General features: G+C 38.1%; 1 protein-coding gene across 1 annotated transcript in view; it reads right to left on the bottom strand.

The window, feature by feature from the left end:
• Positions 1-2750: 2750 nt before the first annotated feature.
• NALF1 (NALCN channel auxiliary factor 1) overlaps positions 2751-23548 on the bottom strand; it is a 490322-nt gene continuing 469524 nt past the window's right edge. The window contains exons 2-3 of the mRNA XM_075139279.1: positions 16747-16918; positions 2751-5539 (exon numbers count right to left, since the gene is read on the bottom strand). Of these exons, the coding sequence (XP_074995380.1) occupies positions 5244-5539; positions 16747-16918 (468 nt within the window). The 3' untranslated portion in view covers positions 2751-5243. The remainder of the gene's footprint in view (positions 5540-16746; positions 16919-23548) is intronic.

The following is a 23548-nucleotide window of genomic DNA, read 5'->3' as shown; positions in this document are numbered from 1 at the left end:
AATAACAGCTAAGCTTATAGGAGACAGGATGGTGGAATGAATAAGCAATATGACCCTTCTCCCCAATTTTTTTAACTTTTCTTATTACAAAATATATTTCTGCTGCTGAAATTCTACCTGGAAATTCACATTCCATAGTAAGGAATACAAATACAGTAATTTTGCCCTATTTATTTTAGAGCTCTTATCCTTTGGTGTTTTTACCCTACAGTTTGCTGTATTTGTAATAATTGTGGAGAACATATATTTGTGTCTCTCTCTTTTAAAATAGAACTATTTCTGTATAGGCCTACATCTACATATGCAACTTTTTTTGCATCTCTGTTATATTTTGAAGAAGTATAGCTTATTTCTCAGATGGATTTTCTGAGTTGCCCCAGCTCTATTTTTGTTTTTTCTTTAGTTTCATCAGTCACAGTAGTTCTCTCTCCCTTCTTCCCCCTCCAGGGACAGATCAACCTTGTTAACATTTGAAAAAATGCCAGAAAATACTGGAAAACTTAGAGGTGTTCAGTAAACGTGATTGCTCAGAGTTGTTGCAGAACATGTTGGCAAATTAAATTTCCCAATTTAGATGGTATGCGCTCCAGTCCTATTTGCAAACCAAAAATCTAGTTTTAATAAGAACTATCATATCCAGAACTGAACACCTTATTTTCCCAAGCTTTTCTAAAATACTGCTGTTTCCTGACAGCTGCTGACAGATGACAGAGCCTCTTTTTACCTCAGAAAGTCTATTTAATTTCATCTCCGCAATGACGAGGTTTCTGTTAGCTTGTCCTCCGTGTTCCTAGCTAAATTTTGAAACCACTTCTTCACCAAACTAATATATTAGTAGACAATAATAATAAAACAGAACCATTCACCATTAATATGCCATTGCCAGTCTCTTGTTAAGACTCAGTTGGCTAGGGCTGAACCCAGTGATCCTCTGTTGATGCACTATGCCCACGAGCAATTCCTGAGTAAAGACTATGGGACAAATCGAGACCTATGTGCTACAGTGAATTTTTTGTGGGTGCGTGCCTGTACCTGTATCGAGGCCCACTGAAGTCAGCATGACTCTGAGCCCAGCTCGAAGCTTGCCTGTGCAGGGGTCATCGCAGGGCTGTGGCACTGGTGAGACATACAGTGAAAGCTGCAGTAAGGACCAGGCACCTTCACAGACCCCTTGCTTAGGTGACTGTTTACATGTATCTTGAAATTTCCTACAACAAATTTGTTTCACTTTCCTTAAAGCTACCGCAAACGAGTTTTGCTTGTGCTTTGGATAGTCGCTTAAGACAGGTTTCACTGTAAATTTGTGTGCATGTACATAAGCGGTCTTCACCTCTCATGATAAGCAGGTATCTTCCATGCAGAGAGGCAACGCTTACAAAAAGGACATTAATTACCATAATAAATACAGGGAGAGCAGAAGACAATGTCCTTGTCCCTCACGTTTTAATAGAAGAGTATAACTATATAAGCTGAGAGCCACATCGCGTACCAGATGAAACCTACCATATCTGCTGTTTGAAATACAACCCTCATTCTTTCTCCTTGAATCACTTAGAATAACATTATTTTTCACCCTCGAGAAGGAACTTCTTGGAAGTTTGGTTTGTATCTATTGTTCCACAGATTCTTTGGCAGCTGATGGCTTGGTTTCATCATTTATAGAACTAAAACTTCATTCTAATGTTTTCTTGGTTTTTGTCTTTAAATTATGGTGTGCAGAAGGAGAGCCTTCACCTGCTATATTTAAAAAAAAAAAGATATTGTCTCTTTAATGAAAGAAAAGCGTCAATATAATGTATTACCGAATGCAAATGCAATAAGGAATAACATATAGCTCTGGTTATGTTATATGACATTTGGCTTAGCAGTATTAACATATTGCACAAAATCTGGAATTTTCCTATTGCAGAAAATAAGACGATAAAAGACATGGGAAATTTCTCTCTTCCGTATGATCGTAAAATAAATATTATCCTATTTTTTCCTTTTTCTTCTCATTGGTCATTTGCAGAAATATTTTAATATTACTTCTTTGTTAAGCCAGCTCTTTATCATGTATGTATTAGGCATACAGTACAAGGAGAAATGGAACAAGATGGCAGTTATAGCAGTGGCAAGATGCAAATTTATTCTGGCAAAAAAGTAATATGTGCACAATATCAAGCATGCTTAAGTTTGTGCCAGGAAAACTATTACGAATGAGGAATGGATGGAATGGAATTTTGCATCATACATGATTACGTGTTGCTTAACTTCATAGAAGAGTCTTTGTCTACTCCTGATGTCCCAGGTGCCACCAAGAGAAGCTGCATACCACACTGCTGGAGTGAAAATGGCAACAGATACCCCAGCAGTAGTCACCTCTGCAACATGACTCTTTGTTTCAAAAATTAAAGAAATAGACCTCAAAAAGATGACAGAGAAAATTCACAGACTATTGAACTGCAGGCACTGACTCCAGGTGGGGAGAGGGGGAGGAATTTATTACATCTTGTACTTGTGTATTAATTGAAAGTCTGTAATTGTTTCCTGCTTCATTTTGCTCAAGTTTAATTTGGCTACTTTATGCATGTGGTGGTGTTGTGACTGTTTTTCCTCATGTCTCTCTCATGTTGTATGACACGTGACTGAGTGTAGCCAAGCAGTGGAGAAGTCATATTTTTCACTGACACCACTTGAAAACATTTTTATAGAAAAATAAGGGATGAAGGATGAAGAAGAGCAGGAGAGAGGAAAGAAAATGCCTTAAATATAGCTCTCTACATTAATTCACCATGAGGCAAAACAGAAATAATAACTCTTCTTCATGTGCCAATTCAATTGGGATGAACCAGACTTGCTACTGTATTGGTACAGTGTAAAAATAGATGACTGAGAGTAATGGTGTGAACAAAAAACTATGAGGAACATCACAGAAATGGATGTTGGATGGCCTTTGCACAGCAGAGGTAGATAAAGGTTATAACAAACTGTTTACTGACCACGTACACTTACTAGAATTAAGAGGTCAGTTGAACAAGAGCTCACCTAGTAAGAGCTTTCTCAGTAGCGTGACTCATCAGCTGTTGTACAGTACCAGAGCACTGCCCAGTTATTGCTCCATCACTTTTCAATAACATCTCTGTCCTTTCAAAAGTCTACATTCTACCATTAGTTAAGGCTTTTTCATTTGCATTTCTACTTTTTCCCCACTTTTTGCATCAATTCAATATAATTAATACATATGCCTCTAACAGAAAATAAAATAACTAAAAAGCACCATGTTTTATTGGACAAAATATAGCATGTGCAAAGAAGGGAAGGGAGGAATTATAGAAACAAACCAGTGCTGAAGAATTTTGCATTAGCTGGTGCTTTTTGTTGTTGTCATATGTGTACAGATCATTTTAGATTCCTCAGTCCAGGTTGTAGTAAAACACTATCAAAACAAATACTCTTGCAAAATATTTGAGCTTTCGCAGCTTAACATGTGCATCTTGAACCGCTTAAGCAGTGTGGTTTTCCTCTTTTTGTTTTTCTCCAGAATTTAACAGACCATAAAATGTATACAAAAACGCATTATGCACCAGTGATTAAATGTTCTTACAACATTGATATTTATCAAGGGGTATTTCATAGCTAGAAAGTAGGTAACTGTATTTTATTTCCTAAGAGAACATTTCCTATAGTTTTCCTTCATTTCCCAGCTACACAGCAAACATCTCTAAAGTGCACTTCCCAAGTGTAGTTAGAGAATAGGAAGGAATGTAAAGTTTTTAAAAACAGCCCTTATTAACTTTTCCTTCCATTGATTCTACTGTAAACTCTAAAAAGCCTTTTTAAAAAGCAAATTCCCATACACTCAGCAGGTGAAATGTTCCCACAAAAATAAAAGAAAAAAAATTAAAAACCACCCCAAACAATCAGCAATCAGATTACAATCTTTTCTCTTGACTACTCATATCCTAGTATATCTTTACTGTTTTTATTGCACATTTATGAAAATGGTTGTCCTATATATTTAAAACAAAATAGTTTCTTTACCTGTGCTAACACATTCTTGTGCACCCTTAATAACTAGAGTAACTTTCAACAACACGTAGATATTAGAAAAACATGGAATCAAAACCAAGGAGATACTTTGTATTATAGATGTTCAAAGGCTTCTAGTATAATTTTGTTGAGACAAAAAGACTTGGATTTTGGAAGCTCTTTGCTCCCATTCCTTATGGAAAGCTGCTGGTTGTGTGACAGCAGGAGAACTCAAAACGTAATTCACAATGAATGCCAATCCTTCACCTCCAATATGAAGGCTTCCCAACAACTCAACTTGCTGAGCATAACTGGTTTTACATAGCATATCTAAAAAAGGCTGCTCCTGTTCAACTGACCAGTGAGAAAGGACTGGACTTCTTCAAAACGGGTATTGGAGCAACAGTTTGTTATATATTTCTTTACATTTTTTAACTGTCCGATCCCACCTTGTAAGGAGAGCACTTGTTTGTTCAGCTAAAAGGAACCCCCTTCATGCTCCTTTTGGGTTTGCTCAGTCAACTGGTTTGTGCAACAGTGGCAGAGGCACACTGGAATTGTGTACCCATTCATTGTGATTACACAGACAGAAGCAAATGTATGTTGTCTGCGACGGTAGATGGGAGGGGAAAGGAGATGAATGGTTCCCATGGGTAAGAGGACAGTTAGGTTTGTTTGGTTTTTTTTGTGGTTGCTTTTTTTTCTTTTTTTTTCTTTTTTTTTTGTTAAATTTTGTTTTGTTGTTCTTTTTGTGGTTTTTTGTTGTTTTTTGGGGTTTTTTTGTTGGTTTTTTTTTTGTTTTTATGTCATGGAATCATAGCAGTCATTCCTCTAATAGAAACTGACAGGACATAAAAGACAGAACTATCAGATGAACACACACAATGACTAGAAATATATCGACAGAGAAAAGACTTAATTTAGCTTTGAGAAACCGTCCCAAAAATAAAATCCTGTATTAACAAGTGCAAAAAACGAACAAAAAAGAAACTCCAAACATTAAAACACAGTGTATAAAATGGTGTGAGAAATTTAAGTCACCATACAGCCTTTTACTCAATAAAAAGCTGTGTTCATGTGTCCTTGTTGTTTGGGTAGTGGCCCATTCTTTTCATTTTACCCAAAAGGTCATTCAAGAAGAGATCTGAGGGTAAAGCACTCAGTCCTTGCTATTTTTGACTGTAGTCATTTGGGCCTGTTGTGTTTCTATCGTATAAGATGAATCCTTTCTTTTATTCCTCATTGGTTGAATTGTCTTCCAAAGTTGTTATGCCTCCAAAGCCCAGTCCTGTTGAGTTCTGTGCTGCTGAGACTGTAAGTACTGTATGTAAGAGAATTAATACAAGAACACACAGTTTAAGTCTGCTGTTACACAGTCTTGATGCTGATGAAACTGTGAGCGATGTCCTGTGACACATTGTTGAGCCACTTATTTTTATAGTCCCTTTGGATTGATGATCTGATAATAGTCCCCATCTGACATCACAGCATTCTGGTTCTGCATTGGTTGGATAGTTTTCATAGAGCCCTGTAGGGTAAACACAAGAAAAAATAAACATCAGGCACAAAATGATTGGCAGAAGTTGGTAGGTCAAAGGAACAGTTGGTAGTTTAGTCTAAGCTACCAAATCCACATCTTTGGGTTAGCCTGAGGCCCTCAAAATGCTTGCATTGTATAATTAGAGTTGTTGAAAGGATATTCGTCATCTAACAAGAAGCAGCATCAAAAGATCATTCAACAGAAGTATGATACTGAGCATGGTTGTGTAAAGAAATGACATTAAGAAGTAATTATAGATGTTTGAATGATAAGGATATTTGAATTCTTTTTTGGGAAGTAACAACTAATGATGAAGTAACAGCTAATCAAACTGGACATTTCCACAAAATTTGAAAGAATCTTGAAATTCTTCCTCAGTCTGCTAGCGCATACCAGTAATATCACTGTCCATTAAAAGATAGGCATTAAACAGCAAATAATTGTTATACAGACAATATTGACAATATCGATTGTCAAACCAGTACAGATGCAACAGCTTCACAGGAACAGCTTCCAAACAGAGCTGTTCAGAGTCTACTTGTTTACCCTACCTCAGATGAGTTCTTCCAGCTGGGATGTTCACTTTGGCATATCCCAGAGGTGAGAACAATCTTGCCGCGTTATGCAATAATTGGATCTCTTGATATTTCTGACCGTACATCTAGGCTATTTCTGCCTTTAGAACTTTACTGAGTTACTCTGCCTGATCTGATGATGAATTTTTGAACAGTTCCAGGAATTCTGTCCTTTCCGAAAGACACAACTGTCTTTTTGGAAATTGTCAATACTGTCTGCATTATTATATAGGAGACTAACATAACCAGAGTGTTCTGTTTACTTCTCACACATCTTCTTTTCTGATAAATTAGAAGAACCTAATTTAGCCTGTTTAACTAATGGTCAAATGCAAGAATGTCTACCATAATGGACAAACACATTTTCTCCATTTAAAATGATCCTGGAATAAATTTTGCAGTAAATAATTACTCTATGGTAGTGCTAGGTTTTACTAGAAAAAAACCTATCTGTGTTGAAATATTAGAATAAAGATTTTGAAAGCAGCTACATAATTGTTATAATTTATAAATTAACTTTGCGTCTTGGAACAAGAATTACATTTTGTCTAAAGTATCACAACAATAATATTACTTTCAAAAAGCAATGCCTACAAGTTTAGGCGTAACATTCTTAGGTTCAGGCACCAGACTGCCTGTATTCTGTGAATAACCTGTAAAGAAAAGCAGCACACCTTAAAGTAAGATAAAACTGAACTCTTTCGTTCCTACTTCCATAGTATTGATCTGTAACTAAACAAAAAGTGCGTTAGGTATGCTGAGCATGTTAAAATGCAGGTTAAACCTAGACTGGCACTTTTTTACATAGCTGGCACAATGGTCTACTATGTTATACATGAGTCCAAGTAAAGTTGCATCTATTTTTGGATTCAAACAAGTTTTTAAAGATATAGGAATGAGAACAGCTTGTTTGATTTTCTGTAAAGTCAGGGTTTACCCTGTAGGAAATCAGGCCATTTTTGCACCTATGCAGTCAGACACTTAAGGCAGCGTACCAACGCTTGGAAATTATTTATTCTCTCTCAGATCATCATTGAATGTACTTCATGTTCTTTAAGAAATTCTATTGCATTTTGGAACTTCTGGATAGTTGTTTATTGCAAGTATGATAAAGCAATCTTATTGCTAACATCATATTTTCTGAGACCCATCTTTTGGTGTTTGTGTGCATAAGTGTGTTTTTAAACACGGTAACATACAGGAAGTGCCTCCCAAAGCAGGTAATTATACGATCTGTTCTGTGACTGCAGTAGCTCAAACTATTAGTGGTAGTTGAAGAGATACAGAGAATGGTTAATGCTTTGATCCCACTGAGGTTTGTTTACTATTCAAACTGTATTTCCTGCCTTTCTTGTTATAGGAAAACTCAGACTTCCTTTGAAATCAAAGCCTATGTATACAAGTTGGCAATCAAAAGATATTTAAATAGTTCACATGCACTTAGTGAATTATAAATAAATTGAAGACAACTCCAGATTCAAACTGCATTGAAGTTGTTCCTTAATGCAAAATTACATTTCCTCTTTATTTCAATTCAGCAATTGAATTTAGGTTTTGAATTTGCAGTTACATATTTAATAATCAATTAACTACAGAACAACTATTCAGATGACAGTTGCAGAACATTTAGATAAATTCAGTCAGAGCTTTTGCACTGAAGTAATAAATTACCTCACAATTGTGCTTCATCACATATTTGTTTGTAGCCATGAGTATCTGTTTTAGCCCCTTGGATCTAATCAGTCTACTCAGTCAGAGGGTTACAAACCTGTGACTTACCAGAAACCCTGTAAAGCCGGCTACATCAACCTTGGAAAACCATGGAGAAAAAAACCTATTTTGTTCTTTTAGGAAAATATTTTATATGGACACAGAGTTTGGGATAAGGAATAGAAAGGATACCTTTACCCACCAAACCACCAAGGTTTCCCTCTTCCTCTTCTGTCTTTATAGTTCAGTTTGTAGACAACATTACTCTGTAATACTTGGATGTTCAGTAATTATATCTCTGACACTAATTTACCAAATGTTACTGGCTCGAAACCTACTTTGTTTTTCACTTTTCTCTTAAAATTCTCAGCTCTGGATTTCCATTTCCCAACTTTACCCAGCACTCACTTATGTTTCACCAGCAGAAATCTTAGTCCTTACAAAGGTTCGTGGACCTTGATCTTAATCAAGGATCTAGAATTTGCCAGGATACTTTTTGGTATATAACCATTCTCCAGACAGATATGCTATCGCTCACGAAGGTCATGTGAAAGCTATCTATCTCTTTGCTTTGTAACCAGATACTTTTTTCACACTCGGATAACATTTTGATGATCAGCACAGCAGTTATATCTGTAGGGAGCATGTGTTACTAATGCTGATGCAAGAAGTAAGGCTACTCATTTGACTGAGATTGTTAATGCAGATATGACTGTAGATAAATCCCGTGTATCCTGATCAGCTCATCATACTGAAAGAAAAAGGAGTGACAGCATGAGCATTGTATTCACTTTGTGCAGAAACAGCTTTGGGGGGAAAAACAGCAAACTGCAAATATGTTCTTGCGGCCCACTTCTTGGTTTCTTTGCTACAGGAAGGGCTATGGACCCATAGTATTCTGCATCTTCCGGTCACCCTCAAAGGAAACAGGACTGGTTGATATATTTGTTGTTGTCATTGGATAAGCATTTTGAAAAGCCACAGAAATAAACCAGAACTTTTGGTATGTCATGCTTTTTCCTAATTTTTTTTCTGTGTAAGTATAAACAACTGTGGTCCTTTTTAACATAGATTTCTGATTATTTTGAGAGGCATAACAAGCTTCTTGTGCTTGAAGAAAAGACCATCAACCAGAAGAAACCAGATAAGTGGATGTAGTATACCAGAAGTTTTGAATGCTCCATTTTATTGTGAAGCACAAAATAAATAATGTCTGCCAAGAGTGATCCATCCAGCAGTGACATCATTGTACCAGTGAATGTCAACACTCTGCATGACATTTCTCTTTCTGAGGAATTATTTCTGAGATTTCAATATTAACATTTTCCAACTACAGAAGGCAAGAGAACACATTAGATATTGCATGACCAAATTTCACTGCTTGTTTACATCTGCTCTGGAAGCCAGCTCTCTTCGATCTTATCCACATGGTCCTCTCAATTTCTAAATTGCTGTGTCTGTGACACATTATGATGTTTCTGTTTAGACACGTATTTTATACCCTTCATATTGTAAAAAGTAATAAAATGAAAAATAGAAGCAGGCTTAAAGATAAATAAATTACTCTTTAGTCAAACATATTATTCTTAAACTGTTGAATAAGGCTGTTCAGCTCCTTTGAAAAGGCTAATTTCCATTTCAGACTCCATTCCAATTGTTGGATGAGATCTGGGTTGCTGTGTTTTAACTTGTTTTTATCACTATATGCTGGTGATTATTTCAGATAATTGCCTCTGGAACATTTTCCTGTGTGCATGCGTCCACATTCAAGAAAAATTCATTGTGTTTCTTCACCATGCATGGATTTTTTTCCCCTAAAATACGTACAGGACCAATTTCCTCCTGCCAATGTAAATCAGTGTTATCCCTGTAAAACTGACTGAGCTGCTGCAAGTCAGAAAAAATAAGCAAATAGGTGACTCTCAAGGCTATACAATGAACCTTTTTAACTCTGCTATGTTGAGATACAGGATAAGGGTGAGATAACCTGCTTCTACCAAGCATTTGGCTTTCCCCACACCCCCCTCTAGTTTTGCTTCTATAATGTACAATTTTTGATCAAAAAAATTGTGATATTACTTTGACATGATAGGAAAGGAAAGGGTCATACATATCTAAGTACTGTGTTGCCATAGCAAGTTCAGGGATATCAACATGTTAATTACCTGGGTGGTTTTTGTAGGAGAAGAACGTTTGCAGCTAATAAGCCTGTTATAATATGGGACCTCATTCATGGGAAAGCCCCAATATTCAAGATTAGAAGAACACTGGACTCAAAAAGATGAGCTATTTAGTTCACCGATTCTGCTGCAAAACCATGTCAAATTTTCCTTCTAAGCAGATCCATAGCTAGTAACTATTTAAACCATGCTTGTCAAACATAAATGTGATTTGCCCTGCTGTCTGTGTTAGCTTAATATTTTGATATTTTAGGACCTACTAAGCGGTGTAGGCAGGAGGCAAATGACACATTATTATGAGTTATTTTTAGAGTAAAAATTTGGATCAAGTATATATATTTTTTGGAGTTTGCTAAGAACAACATAAAGAGGATTGTATTCAGAGATTTTCTCTTCTTGAATTGTTTTACAAAGAAAAGATAGATTGTGATGTATTCTATAGATCACATTTTCTCAAGGAAATTGCTTTTCAAATTGCACTGAAATCAGAGCATCTGTTTTGAAACAGACACTCTATAGCTAAACCTGCTGGTGAAACACAGATCTGCCCCTTGACAAGAAGCTGCAGTTAAAAGAATTGTTCCCAATACCTTTGTTGAGCTTTGTTAGTCAACAAACCCTTTCTACAGGTTGGTGAGAATTCTCTGTAATAATTCTCACTACGTCCTTAGAACATTAGTGTGTGCAATAAAGCATGACTGAAGTTTCCTTTCTAGTGAATACTCTTCTTTAAAGGAGGAGGAGTTTCTGAGGAAGTGCTACTTTGCATGGATCACATAAGCCTATGTTAGTGATATTTGCCAAAAATTGATGTATGGGAGAATATTCACACCACACATTCCAAGCAACTAAGATGTTAATTGGAACACATGAAATTAGGAGCCTAAATTAATAGGAACTGAATAAGGAATAGGAATAGAAAAGATATAGGTGATTCAGGAAAGATATAAGTGATTCAAAGCACCTGAATTACCTGTCCTCTCACCTCTTCTCTCCCCTTATTTTCTCCTTCTACACTGAAAAGTATCAGAAGTCTGTTCAGCACAGGAGAGTAGACAAATTTGATTCTCCTCTTGGTGGCAGTAGGCTCATTCTGATGACTCTGCTCTTAGGAAATACCGGAGGGTGCCATGCTGGTTTTGGAAGAAGCTAATGCAACATGTCTCTGCCTTATTGCTGCTCACTACGTTCTCTTCCTTTCCTTCACAGAGGAACTCAAGTGCTCCATTAAATTCCATGACATCTATTGTACAGGTAGAGTGTGAGCATGTGGCTGGGATTTCCTGCCCTATATTTGCTGCTGGGTGATGGCCCTGGTATGCTACAAGGCACAAAGCGTCCATAAGACTTGCTCAATACAAAGAAAGACCTTAGCAACACAGGTAGCCCTAATTCTGCACTCTAAAGTGGTCCAGACTTGGCACACAGATAGCAGTTTTGGCACTGTTCTCCCAGCAGCCAGAATAGTTTATGTCTGTATTAACAAGTAGTTTTGGGCAAAAGCAGAAAATTTGTATAATGAAACAGCTGGTGCTGAGTATCTCATGTCAACCCTGAATGCATTTGAGGGGTTTTTACCTCACTCTAGCTCTAGTCTGATTCTGTAGACCAAATGTGCATTAATGATTGAGACGTACTGGGTATGGTCCTGTAGCACATCTCATAGTTTAGTTTAATCCAAAGGAACCCAGCTTGTATCCTCCAAGAACTCTCCCCAGCGCAAGTCAAACAGCAAGGAGTATGAACAGGAGATTTGCTTCAAAAGTACATTCCTGAACTAGACTGCAAATGCGGATGCAACTGCAGCGTTGGTGTTGATGACATATCCTGGCTGCTCGGAGAAGGGCCATGTGTGCGAAGGAGAGATAATCCCTTCTCCCCTCTCTTTGAGCATCTCTGCTGCTCATTTGGTTGAAACTGAGCGCTCATGTTTTCTGGGTTGAGCAAACTGAAGGCCTGACTGTATAGTTTTCAATGTGAAGAAAACATCTATGGCCTCTGCATTCTCTCTCTATCTCTGTTGGGAGATGGCAGCAACTGAAACAGAAGCAGTTCAAGGGCTGGATCAGTCCCCAGGCCAGCTGCTGGACCATATTACTTGGGAAGGCACGGGAAAAGCAGGAGCTGTAAAGTATTACCAGCCTCTTCCCAGTGCTCTGTACATAGTGTCATACATCTTTCAACCCTCTTTTTACACTCAAAGAGCATGTGTGAAAGAAGTCTTTCACATCTTCCATTCACATGGGGGAAAAAAAAGGAAAAGACAACTAGGAAAAAGTCAGATGAAAATAAAAGATGAAAGGAAACAGTCCCAGTGGTATGCACACTGTTTTCATAGGAGTCACAATTAAAAATCTTGACCTAAGACTTCCCATGGGACTCATTCATTGTAATCTGCCATGTGTGTGTATGTATGCCTAAACACTACCATTACCTCCCTTAAATAAGATTCTGTTTTGCATGGCCAATTGTAGACATCTGAGCTGCAGAAAGAAACATTAGATGAAACCACTTGAAACTTTAATCGTATGGATACAAACTCCAAAGGTCTAAACTGAAATCAACCATTCAATTTTAATGAATATGAAAAACAGTATGTTCCAGAACAGCACCTGATGGAAAGACCGACTTCTTTCCCTCTATTTCCTAGAAGAAAGGGGGGAGAGGGGAACACAAACCTCTTTCTAGCTAACCACGTTTCCATAATCAGAACCACACTGTGATTCTGATTGTTTTGATTAATCTCCCAAGTACTTTCCTTTGCACTGCAGTTGTCCCACATCCTCACATGTATTTCTACAAAAGACAAGTTCCAGTAATACACAACTAGTGTAGCATCCCCTCTCCTTTTCCTACTATCTGCTTTCATCAGAGGTAATCAAGTAAGACATTCTCAGGCTAGAATACTTCTTATTTGTTATACCAGTCCTTCAGGATTTTCCAATAAGTCATTATTAATCCATATTATAAACTGCAACTTTTTTTTTTTTTTTAAATTTGATGGTGTCAAAGGACTGGAAGAGAGCAAGTACACCGCCACCGTGCTCCAGCCTGCCCCCTATAATGGCTCTACATATAGCCATATTTAGTTTTTTAAAGCATTTTTAAAAATATCTATTTAGGAATTCTAAGAGAACAATGACTGCAAAATTTCTTGGGGAAAAAAATTGCCAATGCTATGCCGTTTTCTCACCACACGCACTTCCCAAGGAAGGATAAGCCCTTTGTTATTATTTCTTTCTACAGCCTCGAGTACTTTTTTTTTTTTTTACAGCCTCCAACCTCGAGAAAATCCTGCCCTGAAGGAAAAAAAGTAGCATGCAGGTCCTCTGCCCGCCGGCCCCGCCGTGCCCCTGCCTCCAGCAGATGCCTCCGCGCCCCTGCTCACGGCCGCGGCGGGACGGCGGTGGCGGGGGGCGGGCGGCCGCTCGGTACCGCCGCGGCAGCTCCCAGCGCTGCCGGTTACACGAAGCCACACCAGCCTCTCATCTAGCTGCAATTGGAATACGGCATGTAATGTTTGTGTATGTACATCCTGCCCACTGTGCTGTGGTCAATATGAAATAGCACCAGCTACCACCAGTACACCTTTTCCTGTTACTTGCCTTCCACGGTGTATTGAAATGTTTTATAGAAATCAATCCTCAATCCTTCCATTAACCTAAATCTCTACTGGACCTTGGAGGAAACAGTCTGTTACCATGGTGAGGAGGAAGGGAAGCCCTTATTGTAAAACTATTGCTTCTAAAACATTATTAAATAAAATCAGAATCCACAAATTCTTGACGTTTCTCAGAGATAAATCAACTTGTAAGCAGAAGAGCTCCTTTTCTTCTCCAGAAAATATTTTATAATTAACAGTGTTCCTTAGCTAGCCAGCTAATCTTTCATCAGTTTCATGGGGGAAAAAAAATCATACCGACATAATCCAGTTCAGTTCCTGCTGGATTTCTCTGAAAACGTAAGCCAAAATTTCAAAAAAGGACCTGTAGCATTTCTCTCCATGGGATACCATCGGAGTCAGGAGCAGCAGAGATATTCAAGCCTAATTTAAATGAGTGACAGGCTGTGGCAAAATGCTGTTCATGAGGAATCCCTGAACGTCAAGTTTGCTCCTGCTGTGTTTCATGTAGCAGAGCTCAACGGTGACCAGCTTCACAGTGAACTTTGGTCGGATGGAGACACCAGTCAACCAGCTATAACACCTGAATATCAAATAGATATACCATTGACCTGACTCTTTTGATTTTTGCCAATGAATTTCACCCACCCCAGGAAGAGAAGGATCAGTAACTAGAAATCCCAGAACATGTCTGCCAGACAGGAGCTCACAGGAAGCGCAGCAGGAGAAGAGGTCCCTCAAGAGTGGGTGACCTGCTTTTAGTTGCTTTTCTGCAAAAGGAGTTCAAGTTAACTGTCAAGCCACAAGCTACGCTGAGGTAGAGTATTTTGTCTGCTGTTGAACTCACTGTACTTTGCATGAAATCCCTCTGTTTTCACTAAGCTGCAGAGAAGTGTAATTCTTTAGTCCCACAGCAGATATTAGTCTAACTTCTCGTTGTTTAGTGACAGGAAGTGCTCTTACAGTGAGCTGCTAATTAATAAGAGGGTGATAATGGACCTGTATTCTGGAAAAAGTTTGAATTGCAGCCTTGTACCTCTCCTCAGCATCTTCTCTTGCACACAAGTGCCTAGAGTCAACATGCTGACTCCTGTGGGTCCATGAATACAAGCTCTGCTCTGCTGATGCTGAGGGTCTTGACTCGAGAGGACAAAAAGTTCAACCAAATATTAGTGGACAGCTGAGATGAGATTCAGGTCACCCTGATTTTAAGTGTCTGCAATAAGACGTTGGTGACTAACAGCAGCTACAGCAAATAGAGTGCAGCCTATGCTAGACAGCTCATCAGGTGCCGATACCGACTTAAGCTGAATTAAATAGCGCTCAGCTCTACTGACTACACCAGATCTTCAGAGACTGTAGTGAGAGCTTAGTCACAGAGTTTATGTGTAGATACCCACACTACTAATACCTGCAATAAAATGAGTTTAATCCTCCCCTTAAATCTGCTTTTCATCCCAAACTCAGAGATATCGACTGTCAGTAATCTTTGCAAAGTTATCTATTTTTTGTGTTTTAGGAATGAATTTGGACTTGGAGATGTAGTAGGAAAATGAAGAGATGGATGTGTATTTCCTAAGAGTTTTTCTGAAATAACTGCTAAGATGTTTTTGTTTATTGCTTGTTTGTTCTTTGCCATTGTGTATGTGTGTAAGTGCGCACACACGTGTATATACATGCACGCGCACACACACACACATATTGTATACATGTACATAAAAATGTCCTAAGTCTCTCACTTCAGCTTTTACTGTCCTATCTTAAACTGGAAAACTATGCTTTTTTGCTTACTGTGTATGCATATTGGAAGGCTATTAATATTTAAAAAATGCATTGAAGTGCAGTGCTAATCACCATTACCTTATTGATGACTACCAAATTGTAATTCAGCTTACGTTTCATTATATTGTCTTTTGCATATGGATGGATGTTGCTCAATTGTGTGCAATAAGCTTAATCTTTAAGAAGAAATACAGGAAATATCTTGCTACCAGAACACCCCTAAATCCAAACACAGGGTACAAGGTGAAGTGAGTTGCCACAAACATTATGCCTGCCTCTGAGATGGTATAGAGCATTTATGGGGTTTTATATTTTACTCTGGTTTTAAGTAGCTTACCTTGGGCAACTCATTTAGTATCAAGCTTTCCAATGTGGCCCTAATTTAAGGTGGAGGCTGTCTAATTTCACATATTTGGACCAGGCTGTCAAACAATCTAAGTGTTGAAATGCCTTTTTACTGATTTAGTGGGAATAAGTTGCCTAAATATCTTCAAGATTCTCGGATGATACTCTAGGCACAAGAAATCTGCAGATAATATTGATATAAGATGAAATTTTGTGTGGATGACTCTCAGCCAGTCGTGAAAAAAACATCTGAGGTACCTGAGATGTACCTGAAATACTAAAGGTATTTCTCACCTACCATGTCCTCTCTGGTTGGATCATTCTGGGATAGTGTTTGAAGCAGAATGGAATGTAAAAGGAACCAAACCATTTTATCAATCAATGTGTAGACCTGTATTAGCAACACCTTTTAAAATTAAAATACTCACAGAATGTAATAAGACTCAAGAAGAGACCAAAAGATCAGTTTTTCACAGGTGAACAACTGATTCTTAAAATTCTTCACTAGTGAAAGACCTTTCCTTACACATTTACCTTCCAACAGCTGCTGCACAATTTTGAATGCTGTGTCTCAGATTCTTCGTTTATCTGACATAAGAATGCAGATGAACAAAGGTGAATATACTAAAAACTGGACTTGCCTTTCTCTTTTTTTCTAAATATTGCGTGGCACAGAGCCTCTTTTCTCCGAGTACTGCACGACACGGAGCAACAAAAATCCTCCACCAAATTATTAAGAGTTAAAAATAACCAAAACAAATTTCATCTATTAATTTTTTTTGGTAAAGTTAATGACTGTGGCAAGCTGTAGCGTAAATTTAGCGTTGCTAAATCTGGGCTCAAATCCTAGCACCTCCGAGAAATCTTTGTGATGAGGAATAGCTTCAGGCTCTCATAGAGCTAATGGAAGAAACATTATCCACACTTTCCTTCACATTTAGACTTACAAAAACAAGTTAAATTAGCTTTTCTGTACTATACCTGTACAGATGAAACTTGATAGTCCTCCATAGATGACATCATCATTGTCTGGTAATATAAAGGGACACCTCGTCTGAACCTCCAAACAGTATTGCTTGCAAGGAATTCTGTTGCTGCAGTGAAACTGTGTGACTTCAAAATACTGGGAACAGAGCCAGGCTTTGTAGACAGTCTGGAAAAAGAGAAGAATCAGAAGTATAGATGGATGACAATAGCACTGTCATTATTAAAAGAACATACTGTACTACACACCTACATTAACGTTGCTTCTGAAAGCAAATTTTGAGAGAATATCACCTGGCTAAAACATACTCTTAACTTTTGACTATCCTCCCACTTCAGAAATGAAAACTCCAGCCAAGTCACTTAAAAGCAACAGTTAGTCAGGTCTAGGCTTATGCTATTATTTTGTCTTAGTTTGTAAACAGGTATATCTCTTGGATGTGCCTTTTTATTAGACACATGCACACACGCCACACACCCCTGTCCCTGTACTTATCATATACAAACTGAGATCTTAACCTCATTTGAAGCTGGTTTGGGAAAAACGTATGAAAGTAAGTGCAAGAAAGAGTTTAAAACTGAGCTCAGGCCAGCTCTGTTCTTTATATCATCTAGAGCTAAGCTATCAGGTCGCAATAGATGGTGCTGCTTCCCTTCAAATAAAACCTTATCCAGTCCACAGCATTAAAACACACATTCAGGTTTCTGAACGCCAACAGCTGTAGACTAGGGCATAAATCTGCAACAGTGAGGACCAATGTCTACATTTGGGAGCTAAATGGAACACATTAAAGATGCTGTCATCTGATGCTGTGTAGCCATGGCTACAGGACCTGTGATTATTACAATTATTATTATCATTATTTAAACAAAAAAGCAAAATAAACATGTTGATTTTAGTTTCTTTTGCCTATTCTCTTCTAAGCAATGAATGTTGTCATAAAAACTAAACTAGCCTTTTGGACACAGAAAAGTTTCACATGTGATCATACAAAAGTAGATTGGACATCAGGCTACAAAGGTGATGAAAAACCTGTATGACTGAGTACAGAGAGTTTTGCTTGTTTCCTATTTTATTTTCCACTTATCTGTTTTGAAGTACATTATTTACTGGCTAGATACTTGCTATCCTGATTGTTATATAACGAAAATTTCCTTTTTGTATTCCTTCAGAATATCTGAAAAGCTTAGTAACTACCTTTCCTTTATCACAGGCTGAAAAACAATATAGTCAGCTGATTATTTTCCTTCTTCCTACACCTGCTTTTAATAAAAAAGGAAACTTAGATTAAATTTTTAAGCACTGAAAATTCAAAACCTGACACCTGAAAAGAGCAATCTAGCTGAGAGTTTGGTTTGATTTCAGTATGTTTCATCTCATCAGTTATAATTTTTACTAGTGTCAGTAGCAGCTTAAATTGTATAATTAATTTCAATGTATTAATCCCAGAATCACAAAACTTTTATCTTAGCTTGTTTGCAACCATGGAAGGTATAGGCAAGGTTGCTAGGTGATAAAGCGAAGCCTTTATCACTAATCTATGGCTTGTGTTTATCCCTTTATAGTAGCTTTTGCATACTGCATTCTGTAGAACACGTTTTTTTTCATTATAAATTCAATTTTAATTGCTTACAAAGGTTTCTTATCCACAGTAAATGATTAATGAGAAGGAAGACTAGGCGATGTGTGTACTTTTTGTTCTTAAATAAACTTCTAAACAACAAGGGTTTTCTCAGTGTTGACTATATTCCCTACCACATTTTTAACGCTTCAGTTCCTATATTGACACTTGCAACAATAAAAGAAATAAAGTAATTCTTTTTCTATTTTTAATTAGTCAGTGAGCATAGTCTACTGGTTGGAGACAGGAACGCTGGCTCTGGTAACAGATAAATATTCACATATGTTCCTTCCCGATCGCTAACACTGTAGTTCTGTTCAGTATGAATCCACATTTTCTCTTCATAGAATAGATCTAAGACTAGTAAGTTGATTTATGAATCATATTTAAAAATGTACATCAGGTTATAGGGAGTGTATTGGACAGCACACCATACATGTTAACAAGAAAACAAGAAAACCCATGTGTCTACTTAAGCAAGACAGGAAATAAATGTTTATTCAAGAGCAGAAGTAAATAATGCAATCATAGGCTTCTGTGAATATTTTTACATATCTAGTCTCAGTTTGTACACATCATCGTCCTGCTCTGATTCACAAGTCCTCAGCTTTGGCTCAAAATTATGCTCGAACTCTTGTCCGTATTTTTAAAGAATGCATGAGTATACCTGTTTCTGAGATCTGTATCTCAGATAAGTGTCTCCCACTCTGTATCCTTTTTATTGCAAGCCCCTTTCAACCTTGTTTGCAGTCTGTATTGAGATTTTTAATATGGTCCCATTTTGCTCTGTTTTGGCCAGTGAGGCTACATGGAAACTAAGATTTTCAAAGTTCTGTCTGGATATGAGCTTAGGTCATATCCCACTTCAGGGTGAGATGCTGATACTTGTCAGCCTTCCTACGTGCATGCTCTGTTTTCTTCAAAAGGAATTTCAGGTTTGTGGGACAAGATATCTCTGCAGAACACTGTAAGGTGTCCAAGAAGTAGTAGGTGAAACCCTCAGGGCATCCTGAAAACTAGCCTAGAAGATAGGAGATGCTGGTCTTCAGCCCTTCCCACAAAGATCCTCCATTTTTTCAGGTCTTTTTCAGGCCTGAGAACTGGCATGAAAGAGTCCGAGTAGCTGGAGGAGTCAACAAGGAAAAGCACCAATTTAACACTTGAGTACTTATAGTGCAGCTGAGGTGGAATTTAAAGTCACATCTGGATAAGGAAAAAAAAAGGTCAAAGCCAGATTTGAGCACTAGAGAAGGCTCACCCATGGTGCCTAGCTGTTAACCCACTGCCTCCACAGCTTTGGCCTGTGCTAACTCATACATTTCCATCGTCTGGGAAAAGGCATATTCCAAGCACCACAGCCAGTAAGCAGTTTTGATATGGCCATGCTGTTCTTTGGAGAAAAAGGAAAAAATGTAGATGTCTGCAGATGAACTGTGCTGGGCCGGCTGGTAGACCAGAGAGTAGTCCCTCTCCCCTCTTGCTTAATAGTACAGATGTGATTTAAGTGCATACTTTCCCAACAAAGACCCCCCAAAACCTCTCCTACCCTCTTGGACATCTTAGACTTTCTAGGCACCAAAGGTTTTACACAGAAATCTTCCTTTTGTGCCTAAGGATGTGCTACCCAAGAGGGAGTACAGAAACATAAGAACTGATCTCATATTTGTGCATACCACTCACCGCTCACCGGCCTTTACATGAGTCCCACGGCTGACCCAACTGAGTAAGTAGATCCGGAGCAGTCCAAAGTCTTTTTCTTTGTTTCAATAATAGTGAAAACTGACTTCTTTAGCTTAAATATTACAAGCCTGTGATTTGAAATGTATTGAAATTTCTTGAAATTTTCCTAACAGCAAAGCAAATATTATGGCCTTCGATCAGCCACTATTCCTTCTTATACCCTGGAAAATATAGGTTTTGGTTGGTTGGGAATTCTGCTTTATCTCCTAGCAAATCCCAAATGCTGATCTCCAGAATTTTAAAACACGCAATGTATTACAAGGTCTGAAGCTATCAATGAAAATATGTATTGGCTTGCGTTTTGAGTATGGTATGCACTTTACAAACTGTGCTTTGATAAGAGGATATTTTTCCTTTTTTAAAGGACATCAATGGCTAAAACTAAAGATTTGTAATCACAATAAATGCACTCTTAAAAATATTGCATATAGAATATTATAAAGTATTAGTTACATTCTAGTAGTATTTTTCTATGTCATTTTGAGTGTCAACTGAAAATGAGTATTACTTAGCTGAATGGAGAAAATACATTATGTTATATATGTTAAGCTTTTCATGTCTTGTAAATGGTGCAATTATTTTTTATCTTATTGAAATACAAAATATATTGTATATGACCATTTTGAGAGCAGTTTTCTTTTCCTTTCTTTCTGCTCTTCCTGTAATTAAACATTGTTTCTGCCTGGCTTTTTTTTTTCCTCTCTCATTTCAGACCTCTTCTGAATTGCATGATGTCTGTTGCTGAGTTGAATTGACCCCTAGATATCTGTGAAAAATAAAGGCAAGACTCCTACACTTTCTTTTAAAAAACTGAAGAAAGGATGGTTTTTATGAAAATATAAAATATTCCTGCTGTTTTTTCCCACGTCAATACTTCATCCTTGCAACCTAGCAACATAGCAAACAATACATCCTCCTCTCAAGCATTAACAGAATATTCTCTTTCTTTCTCACATAAACTATGGCATAGTGGGACAGATAAATAACTCTCATTTCTGGAATATTTCTCTACAGTGTAGCTTAACTGCATGTATGGGAAGTCTTTAAAGTGGCTGCAGCAAATTATGGGTCACTGACAAAAGATATAGAAGGTCTTGTCTGAGGACATTGGTATAATACTATCTTTGTCTTCCTGTGTTGGCATAATCTCTGCCAAAACAGAGCCTTCCTTCTCAAGCAGATGTTATTGCTCCAAATCATAGAATCATAGAATCATACAGGTTGGAAAAGACCTCTAAGATGATCGAGTCCAACCATCAACCCAACACACCATGTCCACTAAACCACGTCCCTAAGGGCCTCATCTACACGTCTTTTAAATACTTCCAGGGATGGTGACTCAACCACTTCCCTGGGCAGCCTGGTCCAAGGCCTGACCACTCTTTCAGTAAAGAAATTTCTCCTAATGTCCAATCTAAACCTCCCTTGGCGCAACTTGAGGCCATTTCCTCTTGTTCTATTGCTAGTTACTTGGCAGAAGAGACCAACACCCACTTCGCTACAGCCTCCCTTCAGGTAGTTGTAGAGCGCGATGAGGTCTCCCCTCAGCCTCCTCTTCTCCAGGCTAAACAACCCCAGTTCCCTCAGCCGCTCCTCATAACACTTGTGCTCCAGGCCCTTCACCAGCTTCGTTGCCCTCCTCTGGACACACTCCAGCACCTCCATGTCCTTCTTGTAGTGAGGGGCCCAAAACTGAACACAGTATTCGAGGTGCGGCCTCACCAGTGCCAAGTACAGGGGCACGATCACCTCCCTACTCCTGCTGGCCACAATATTTCTGATACAGGCCAGGATGCCATTGGCCTTCTTGGCCACCTGAGCACACTGCCGGCTCATGTTCAGCCGGCTGTCAATCAGCACCCCCAGGTCCTTTTCCTCTGGGCAGCTTTCCAGCCACTCTTCCCCAAGCCTGTAGCGTTGCCTGGGGTTGTTGTGGCCGAAGTGCAGGATCCGGCACTTGGCCTTGTTGAACCTCATACAGTTGGCCTCAGCCCATTGATCCAGCCTGTCCAGGTCCCTCTGCAGAGCCTTCCTACCCTCGAGCAGATCAACACTCCCGCCCAACTTGGTGTCATCTGCAAAAAATCAAAATAAATCAAAAAAGAAAGAAAAACAAACCACCCCAAAATCTAGAACGATAGCACCACTTGTAACCAACCTGTTAGCTCCTGCTTATCATGCAAAAAAGGTCATGTCGAAGCATCAGCAGGTTTTGTGTGTGTGTGGTCATATGGGACAAGGCCAATCTGCCTCATAAAGTCCAGGAAACTGTTCACAACTGAGCAAAGCGCCTCACTACTAGGCTTCCGAGACCCATCTCTCTTTTCTAAAGTCAAAAGCTTAAAAAGGCTGTATTACAAATGATAGCTGATGCGAGTTGTTCTGAACAGGGAAATTTATAAAAAGTAGGAGCCAATGTAAAATTCATAAATGCACATTTTTATGCACTGTTTTTCCTTATCTCCCATATGTTTTCTGTTTTCTATTTCAGGATGGTATGCATTCTCTCCGATTCTAAGTGATAGTATGACACTGTATTCTGGCTGTTTCTTTCATTCTACTCTCTGCACTTATATTGGGTTTTCTCTGAAGACAGAGAAAAGATGGAAGGTGGATGTGAGGAGAAGACCATGTGTTAAATAGCCAGAGGCAGGGAAAACCCTCCAGATTTTCCATTAAGTAAAGTTTTCTAGAGCAAAATTCTTGCTCCTTCAAAACATGCACTTTCTCAAGGTTCAAGTCAATAAAACAAATGTCTTGGATTACATTTCAAGGAAAGCAAAGAGGGGCTGTGACAGTGATAGACAAGGCTTTCACTTTAATATTTCCTCAATTAAAGAAAACAAAACCAAAACTAACTCCCAACATGAACTGAACTAAACTGGGTTATAAGATTAGGAAAGATATATAAATTATAGAGAAAATATAAGAATACACAACTATCAACCGTTTTTGAAGAAACAAGAGGAAATCTAGTGACTTTCACACAAAATCAGAACTTCAGAAGACAAAAGCATCATTTTTATGAATAGATGTTTTGCGAATTTAAGTCAAGCCACAAAAAACAAACACAAAACTAACACACAACATAGATTTTGGATTTCTTAAATTTATAATTTCTGTTACATATTATAATCTTGTATATATGTTGCATGCATATAATGCAGAAAAATAATTATAATGGACTTGGGTTTTCAGCTGTTTTGGGAGATGATGAAAACCTTTGAAAAATCATAGCTGCAAATAGAAATCTCACAGACTGATCTCAAAGAATGGAAAAAACCCCATGTTTTCCTGTTGGTTTTGATTTTACTCTTTTTTATCAAGTGAAAGGACTCAGATTAATTGGATTATTGATGCATCATGGCAACCACATACATACAGTAAATAGCTGTATGCATCTAAATATCTCATTTTTTTACCATCAACAGAACTTT

Source organism: Calonectris borealis, chromosome 1 (genome assembly GCF_964195595.1).
Source record: "Calonectris borealis chromosome 1, bCalBor7.hap1.2, whole genome shotgun sequence".
In the NCBI taxonomy this organism is placed as follows: Eukaryota; Metazoa; Chordata; class Aves; order Procellariiformes; family Procellariidae; genus Calonectris; species Calonectris borealis.
This window is presented reverse-complemented; position numbering and strand designations above follow the sequence as displayed.